The 9631-nt window shown below is 44.3% G+C and overlaps 1 protein-coding gene across 1 annotated transcript; it reads right to left on the bottom strand.

The window, feature by feature from the left end:
• Positions 1–2527: 2527 nt before the first annotated feature.
• On the bottom strand, positions 2528–9550 carry LOC108801244 (killer cell lectin-like receptor subfamily B member 1; the record flags this gene model as incomplete). The annotated part of the gene is made up of 7 exons (XM_018573180.1): positions 2528–2681; positions 2774–2880; positions 3946–4100; positions 4571–4662; positions 5156–5239; positions 8306–8375; positions 9322–9550. Coding segments are annotated over 7 exons (891 nt in total), but the record flags the coding sequence as incomplete, so codon positions are not given.
• Between the last annotated feature and the right edge of the window lie 81 nt (positions 9551–9631).

Below are 9631 nucleotides of genomic sequence, written 5' to 3'. Positions count from 1 at the left end.
ATTCAGAACACAAAGACATTCTGAAACATTTGGACTCTGGAGTTCCTATCAGGTCCATTGCTCTCGCTGTTAAAGGAGAACTATGGGGTTCTTGCAAGTCATCAGTTTTCTGATTCTCCTAAAATACTACATAGAGAATTGTCTGATCTTTGTAGAATCGCACAGTTCCAGACTCCAATCCTATACACACATTGTATTATCCTCAACCGATGGAAATCTACATTTATAAGTTCAAGTAAAGAGCTGATAGGCCCGGTGTGCACATCAAATCCCTCATGACTAGTGGTGAGGATATCCTTCCAGAAAGTGAGGTCTGGGGTTATATAGATGTACAAAACTGGAATCAGGATCACAGAAGTTTAGTGACATGGATCCCTTGTATCAATATGGACAATAAAGATATATAGTGAGATACGAGGAGAATTCCCTCTGACACATCCATGAAACTTTTTATATGGACAAACTGAATCACCAAACACAGACCTTCAGGTAGGATCTCTATTCAAGTTCCAAGATAATATTTGTAGTCTCTTTGTTAGACAATGAGCAATTATTTGGCTGGAAAACATTGAAAATATACAAGGATGAAAGAAAAATGGGTGACATGGGCCGCAACATATAAGAAAATTGACTGAAGGCCTGAAATCCTATTACCAGGAACACATTATAGATGTGACTATGTCATTATGTATTGTGTAATCCACCATAGAACAGCATTGTGACTCAGTAAGCTATCCCTTCCTACTCATGACAAGGAAACTGTCTGCATGTAATTTATATCTTCTTCCTGTGTTTGAGGGTTTCCTCCAGCTTCTTGTTAGGTTGGCTGATGTCTGACTACATTGGATCTGGCCGGTATTTTCTGCTCCAAAGGATGTCCTGACCATAAAGTTTTTGGTTTTTTTCAATACATTTTTATTAAAGTAGTCAGGGCCATACAAATAAAACCGGATGCATGTAAAATTGCAATTCAATGTACAAAATGACGAATACCCGAATACCGCAGGTGGTATATACAATGTCCTATCTACCCGGGGAAACAGAGATTGCCCATGAAGATGATCAATATTATAATAGGTGGAGAAGATGGGGGAGGAAGGTCAGCCAATGCATGGGAGGTAAGAGCAGGAAATAGTAAAGAAGATTACAAAACCACAAGGTAGAGGTTAAGAAACAGTAGAAAGTGTGGGATTGCCGTATGTAAGTGTAAGTAAGAGTGGAGGAAGGTTAAACAAAGAGAGGAAAGAAAGAAAGAAAGAAAGAAAGAAAGAAAGAAAGAAAGAAAGAAAGAAAGAAAGAAAGAAAGAAAGAAAGATAAATCAAGAATCTCTAAGTATCAATAAGGCTTTCATCAAAGGTAGGAGGGGATCATCTCCTAGTCCAGGGATGTGTTTAAGCTTATGCATGGTGCTATTCATTTTAGCGGTTCATTTCTCATTCACAAATACTGCATGAGGTTGGGATTTAACTTCAGGGACAGGTAAAGAACAGGAGAGCCAGGCCCTGGCTAAGGTTTCTTTATGTGTCCAAGTTTTCTATTAAAACCCTGATAGATTTTCATAATAGGGCCATTCAGCAAAAGTCTGTCTTTAGGAATTTGTGTATTTGCCTAAACCCAGAATGGAAGCAAATTGGTACAATTCACAACAAGGAGATGTTATCTATAAATCAACTCTGTAGACTTACTTTGTGCACTGATTGTGGAAGCCTGAGCTCCAGTAAAATGTGGGTTCCCCTACCCAAACCCAAACAATGGAATGCAGGCTTCCCACCCCTAACCCATCCAAAAGAATGTGGACTTCCCATCCCTAACCCATCCAGTGGAATGCAGGCTTCACACTCCTAAACCATCCAAAAGAATGTGGACTTCCAAATTGTACCCCATCCAATGATGGAATGTAGACTTCCAAACCCTAAGCCATCGAGTAGAATGCAGACTTCCCACCCCTCACCTATCCAGTGGAATGTGGGCTTCCTGACCTTAACCATCAAATAGAATGTGGAATTTTCACCACTAACCCATCCAATAGAATACAGGCTTCCCACACAGAATCCATCAAATGGAAAGTGGGCTTCCCGTCCCATGCCCATCCAACAGAATGCAGGTTTTCTATCTCTAACCCATCCAGTGAAATATGAGCTTGCAAACCATAACCCATCCAATGGAATGTGGACTTCCAAACCCCAAACCATCTAGTAGAATGCAGGCTTCCCACCCCTATCCCATCCTGCAGAATGCAGGCTTCCTACCTCTAACCCATCTAAAAGGATGCAGGCTCTATATGTCTAACTCATCCAACAAAATGAAGTTTCCCCCCCACTAACCCATCCAATAGAATGCAGGATTTCCACCCCTTACCCTTCAAATGGAATGCTGGCTTCCCACCACCAGCGCATGGTGTCACAGTGATTGCTCAGGATCCAACATGGCTCCCATTTGAACTTTTACAGGCTATCCAAGTAAAATACAAAACAGACACAAATGTCTGTGTCCACTATGCTAGCTTGCTGAAGCCCTCAGATAACATCACACCAACTGCAGACAGTCTGAGATGGTTTTGTAGAAATGTGTCTCAGCTTCCTTCTCACAGATCCAGCGGAGTTTCGAAGTACAAGGTTCTGCAGTCACTTCTTCAGCTAGTTTGGCGCAGGTCATGCCCTCGGCGTCTTTTTTGACTTGGCTGAAAAATGAATACGTCACTTCAGGAACTGCTTTATTCTGAACAGCAAATCAGCAACTATCTGCCAGTGATACCGAGATTTACATACTCACAGTTCAGTGTTATTATCACTCCAGTACCAGAGAGCCTCCTCATAGGTATCCCGATGTTCCTTCTTCAGTCCAATCCAGAAATCTTTCCCCAAATTCTTCACCAAGGTCTTCCAACAAAATCACAGTAAGTTCAGCTAATTGTTCCCATACACGTTGTCTATATATGTCAGAGCTTTATCAATGTGTGATAATAGTGTGTGACTGTGGGGGAGGGGACATTAGAGTGTCAGCTCCTCTGTACAGAGACTGATGTGACTGTGGGGGGGAGGGGACATTAGAGTGTCAGCTCCTCTGTACAGAGACTGATGTGACTGTGGGGGGGAGGGGACATTAGAGTGTCAGCTCCTCTGTACAGAGACTGATGTGACTGTGGGGGGGAGGGGACATTAGAGTGTCAGCTCCTCTGTACAGAGACTGATGTGACTGTGGGGGGGAGGGGACATTAGAGTGTCAGCTCCTCTGTACAGAGACTGATGTGACTGTGGGGGGGAGGGGACATTAGAGTGTCAGCTCCTCTGTACAGAGACTGATGTGACTGTGGGGGGGAGGGGACATTAGAGTGTCAGCTCCTCTGTACAGAGACTGATGTGACTGTGGGGGGGAGGGGACATTAGAGTGTCAGCTCCTCTGTACAGAGACTGATGTGACTGTGGGGGGGAGGGGACATTAGAGTGTCAGCTCCTCTGTACAGAGACTGATGTGACTGTGGGGGGGAGGGGACATTAGAGTGTCAGCTCCTCTGTACAGAGACTGATGTGACTGTGGGGGGGAGGGGACATTAGAGTGTCAGCTCCTCTGTACAGAGACTGATGTGACTGTGGGGGGGAGGGGACATTAGAGTGTCAGCTCCTCTGTACAGAGACTGATGTGACTGTGGGGGGGAGGGGACATTAGAGTGTCAGCTCCTCTGTACAGAGACTGATGTGACTGTGGGGGGGAGGGGACATTAGAGTGTCAGCTCCTCTGTACAGAGACTGATGTGACTGTGGGGGGGAGGGGACATTAGAGTGTCAGCTCCTCTGTACAGAGACTGATGTGACTGTGGGGGGGAGGGGACATTAGAGTGTCAGCTCCTCTGTACAGAGACTGATGTGACTGGCTCAGTCTTCTCTGTACAGCACTATGGTATATGTCAGAGCTATATGAATGTATAATAATAATAATAATAATACCAGTAGTCCAGTCTGTGAAGATCTGACTGTAGCCAGCCGGGCCTCATACGACATGCAGAACTTGTCACTCTGGTCTCTGGATTCCTCTCGCTCTGAGAAGTAGTAACACATTTTATCCTTTATGGTCCAGTTTTCGGGACAATTATGTATTTCTGCTGAGGGGAAACAAATCAATTTATATCTTGATTTTCTGTAACATACAAACTAGATCAGCAAGTTTCATGGATTTTCTTTTGGTATAATGGCGGACATCCGTATTAGGGAGGAAGTCAGGAAATTCCATCAGGATGGGATGTCACCAGAGGGGGACTGGTCTTCCCTCGGTCACTTGCTATGGATGTTTCTTGGTGCCTCCATTTGGTGATTTACATACACAATGTTTTCCAGTTGTTGTGTTCTGGATTCTGTACGGTGTCATTTCTCCAGTAGTTTGTAGGGAAACAATCAGCTGTACTGTATATGCCGAATTGTGAGAAGATGGGATGTCCACATAGACATAAATAGAACTTACAAGGAGATGACAGATCATAATTTCATGTTCATGGCGCAGGGCTCGGCCTTCATACAAACATCATAGATTATCTGAATTTGTTAACGTTGATATTGTGCAAATTATTGAACTCACCCTGGAGGGGAACATTGTCCTGAGTCCTTTCAGTCACGCATTTGAGTTTCCTGTCCATCTCCTGCAGTCTGTGGGTCATATTACCCTCGTTGCTGGGGCATGGGCAGGAGAAGCCTTAAACAAAATCAATTTCATAAATTGTATTATCCTTTTCCCTTATCTAATACTCCACCTGTCCGTCCGGATCAGATATGGACCTGTAGCTTTCAACCTTCCTTTGGTAATATACAGGGGTACAGGTAATATACAGGGGTACAGGTACTCCTAGAATGAGATCCTAATAGGTTGAACTTGATGGACTAATGTCTTTATTCAACCTCAAATACTATGTAACTATGTAACTATGTACCCTCATCTCCAGGATTCTTCCTCAGATCAGTCAATTTCATGGAACTCTCTATCTAGGCTGAACCTAGTCCATGCAACTTTCTACTTCCTTCTCTCCTCTCCAGGATATCTCCTGAGCTGAACCTAATCTTTGGAATGTTCTACCTTCTCCTCTCCTCTCCTCTCCTCTGAGATAAATACATTTCATGAAACACCTCCTACTCTCCTCTCCATGGCATCAGTCACTTTCAGACTTACCCAGCCATAATGAGACACAAAGCAGAATGATACAGATCAGTAAGAGGAGTCCAGACGTGTATGGAGAGTTCCAGCAACGGTGACCTGGGAAGACAGAGAACAAACCTGCCAATCCAATCAGTTACCTCTGGTGCCCACATCTGGACCAACTATTGGTCACATGAGGTCATTTTAGAGAAGGTTTTGCAAGAAATTAAGTCACCTTAAAATTACCTGGGATTAGGTTTTCTCATGACATCACATTATCAGCAACCAGAGGACTTTACACATTGAAACCAGACTACACCATACTGCCGGACGAGTCATGGCCCTTGTATGTGCTCTAATGATGGCAACTGCAACACCTGCATAAAGTCTGATCAAACTTTGGAAAATATTTGTACTAGTCAGGACTCTCTGATGTTGTTTGACTTCTCTGCAGCATTTACATAAATACATATATAGTTACATAGTTGTTACGGGTGAATAAAGACAAAAGTCCATCGAGTTCAACCTTTGGGGTTTGTGTGTGTGTGTCTCTGTGTGTTTGTTACTAAGATTACATGTACCTCTGCATATCTTGTGTGCTGAGAAAAGTATCTAGATCCTTGGATCTCAACTGGTGGGTCGCGACCCTGTGTTTAGTGGGTTCCCGTGTGCCTTCCACTTTTCTAGGTGAGAGGCTCCTCAGCCTCCCCCTTGAGCAGCACTGTCAGTTCTTGCGCCAAGCAGCCATTCAAAATATGCTGCCCGATACCGAGTGTCAGCTTGAGGTGGGGTGGGGGTATGGCCATAAGGGAGCTCCATCCATACATGCATTGCTTACAGCTCCCTTGCTTGTCCTGTGGAGGTGCTTGGACCGGTGTGATGTAACATTCTGGCTCTCGGCACCTCTACAGGGTGTGCAAGGGAACGGTACAAGCAATGCACATATGGATGGAACTCCATCACAGTATAGCAGCCCACACGGGACCCCAGGCTAAGGATCCACTCCAGTTCTCATAAGGTAGGGAGACTGGGTGGATCTTAAAAAAAAAGAACACTTTTTTTGGGGGGGAGAGTGTATGTGTGTATGAGATTGTGTCTGTGGTTGTGTGTTTTTGAGGTCCCAGTCACACTAGTAAAGTGCGTTAATCGCACAGTCCCGTATTGCATTGTCATTTATTTGAATGGCACCCCAAATGCACCTCCCACCCACAGTTCTATTGCCCACATTTAAACGCGCAGTACTCAATGCGGTGCGTTCCATTGCAGTGCAACTTGGGTCATGACTTAATGACCAAGGACAAATGTGGGTCCTGAGCTTACACAGGTTGAGAACCACTGACCTAGATAGTTCTTGAATGATTCCATACTCTCAGCTGATACCACTGTCTATGGAAGTGAGTCCCACAAGTTTACATCTCTCACAGTAAAGAATCCACTTCGCTGTTTACGATTAAAGCTTTTCTCTGCAAGTTTCTGGTGGTCGCCTCTTGTATTCTTGACTGAACTAACATACAATGATGATGATGTGGGTTAGGCTGGCCTTCACGTTTTATGTGTGTGAAGACTTTTAATAGAACATAGTGCTATAGCTATTATTTCCATTGCCTTGTATTGACTTTTTATTTACTCCGCCCACTGCATGTTTTAAGACTATTTCCAGGACCTACAACAGTAGCCTCAGCTACAGTCACTGACACAACGGCAGCATGTGAGCTCTTCATACCATGAACTATTGAAGGGTATTAGATATGACCAACTTAGGGGGAAGACGTGTGTTTCGGGATAACTGGAAGTCACCCGATTGGACAGATTTGCAGGATTACACAGGACTAGCGAGTGTGTACATATCTAAAGGACAAGGAGCTGAAAGGTTACTTGTTATGGAAATTTGGTTAAACGCACAAATCTATGCTGCGCTAAAGTGCGCCAAAGTATGCCGCCGAACACAACTAATTTCCCCCCCGTGCTTAAAAGCACAGTTGTATTACGCTCTTTTGTGCAAGGACTGGATGTACCTCTGTAGAGTCATGTAGTCAGGACACAGGTGTTGCTTTCCTGCTGGTGGTTCCCTTCTTAGAGACCTCAGCACAGGTATTTGTTTATTTTTATAGCTGTCCAACCAGAAGTGATGTCAGACAGGAATGGTGTCTCAAACAGCAAACCAGAACGTGATGTCAAACAGGAAGTGATGTCTCAAGCAGCAAACCAGGAAGAGATGTCAAACAGGAAGTGATGTCTCAAGCAGCAAACCAGGAAGAGATGTCAACAACCAACATCAGTTCCTCACTACATCAACATGACACAAAAGAAAAGTGAGTGTATGTCCCTATCATACCACAAACACAATCTTGCATTACCACTGGAGCGAACCTTATCCAACACGGCTCAGTGAGCAATGCCCAATAACCTTACTATGATTCCTATGACTGCGAGCTTATCTGCAGGGACAATGCCATACCATTTCCAGCGCGCTGATCAGACTATCAGAAATACGAACGCACGTTCCTTTCATAAAGGCCGATATGTATCTTAAATAATACTATATCCTCAAAGCAAGTTGTATACACGCCAAACCAATAAATCCGCGCACCGCGCAGGGGCCCTAGCTTGACGTCCACACACTCGCTAAGAAAACACTGCTCCGCCACGCATAAGATATCTACTCCAATGGTTTAACCCCAGTGTCTATTTAAATCCGGGTCACGCTCCAATCGAGCATGGCCCAGAAATCCAGACACAGGGAGACATGATGACAATATACTAAAAACACATCCTAGCACAATGTTCACAACACAGAGCACAGAGAGTGGAAGAGCAATTTTCCCAGCCACAGTATCTCTGGAATCATTTGCAGTATCTCAAGAAATAGTTGCTCTCTCAACCACAATACTAGACCTGCCAGTGCCCATCATTAGGGACACAAGTTGGCAGCAGTCAGGGATGTGTCAAATATATTTGAAGAGATCCTTCAAATGTTACTTTATTAAATGTCCCCTGAAATGGCCAGGATTGATTTTTAAGATTTGCCACGCTTAGATGTCAATGGCATTTTGGATTAAAGTTCACAATTTCCTGAATTTATAATGAGTTCAATGAGCATGAACCAAACCCAGATCAACTTCCTCAGTCCTTTCCTGATAAACTGTCTACCTGATAGAACACTAAGGTCTGGGTGAGACCTACACTCCATCCTGGACTATACACTTGACCAGCCGGGACGGTCTGTCATAGTATCTGTAATATGGAAATCTTCCTACAATAAAACAATCATATGAAAAAAAGACCAGCGGCTGTACAGGTATGTATTAAACCTTGTCGTTGTTATCGTCATAATACTGGCAGGGAGGCTTTATGTTATTATAAGTAGAGTTACATTTCATGGATTTCTATTGATCCGCAATCTCTGCACATAGTGACAAACACAGAGACATGAGAAGTTATGAACAATGACGATGACCCAGCTCCGGGTGCAGCAAAACAGGGAGAGAGGGTTCGGGATGCAGACATCTAAAGTACACAGAGCTAAAGATCAGACATTTCAACTCTCCCAGATGTTCCGGGAGTCTCCTGCTATTAGATAGCGTCTGCCGGACACCCGAGAGAGAAACATCTTCTTCCGGGAAAGATTTACTCTGCACGGTCTAGCAGAGTAAACCTTTTCCTGCTCTGTTTTTTTTTCTCTTGACCACCAGTCGCTGTCAGTCAGGAAAAAAAAAAAACGGCATAGGAACGAATAGCCAGATTGCTATATGCTATTGCAAACTGAAGTAGCCAATAGCAGACTAGCTATTGCACCCACCCACTGCGGCTGTCAATCAGCAGAGGTGGACCTGAAGTTCTCCATCAGGCACTCCTTTACTGACTGACAGCAGCAGAGGGTGGGTGCAATAGCCAGCTTCCTATTGGCTATTGCAAATTGAACTAGCCAATAGCAATCTAGCTATTCATTCCTATGCTGTTTTTTTTTTTTTTTTTTTTTTTAATTCTGACGGCAGCAGCTATAAAATACTAAAGTACTTTTAAAAAAAACCAGCAGATAGCAAAGAAGCTATTGCTTCCTGTGCTATCTGCCATCATTTCAGGGGGGTTCTCCCTCCCCCTCCCCAAGGATGGCAGAGGGCACCTCCCTGAAATGAGAACGGCTCCTCCATGAAATTGCTTTTTTGAGGTTGGGATCTCGGTAAAGACTCACCAATTACCTTCCAGCTTCACAGTGTAGAGGGACATTAAATTGAAAATGTGGAGACACTGTGTCAGAGAACCAAAGCTGGTTGGCATTTTGAGATCTCCCCTGAGTGAGACACCAGACTTCTTTCTGAGGTCCAAGCCCCATTCTGGCTTCTCCGACACCTCCAGCAGATGAAGTTCTTCCCTGGCTTTCCATCCCAGGAATAATTCTGGACCCCGACTGAGACCACATCTGACCACCTGCAGGCTTCAGGCCTGGTCAGTCAGCACACATGTAATGCAGCTGTAACGATCGCGGCTTGCGTTCCACAGGGGGACCGC

The sequence above is a fragment of the Nanorana parkeri genome, unplaced genomic scaffold, assembly GCF_000935625.1.
Source record: "Nanorana parkeri isolate BGI_ZX_2015 unplaced genomic scaffold, ASM93562v1 scaffold2264, whole genome shotgun sequence".
NCBI classification, from domain to species: Eukaryota; Metazoa; Chordata; class Amphibia; order Anura; family Dicroglossidae; genus Nanorana; species Nanorana parkeri.
Note: the sequence above shows the minus strand (reverse complement) of the source record. Positions and strands in the feature narration are given on the sequence as shown.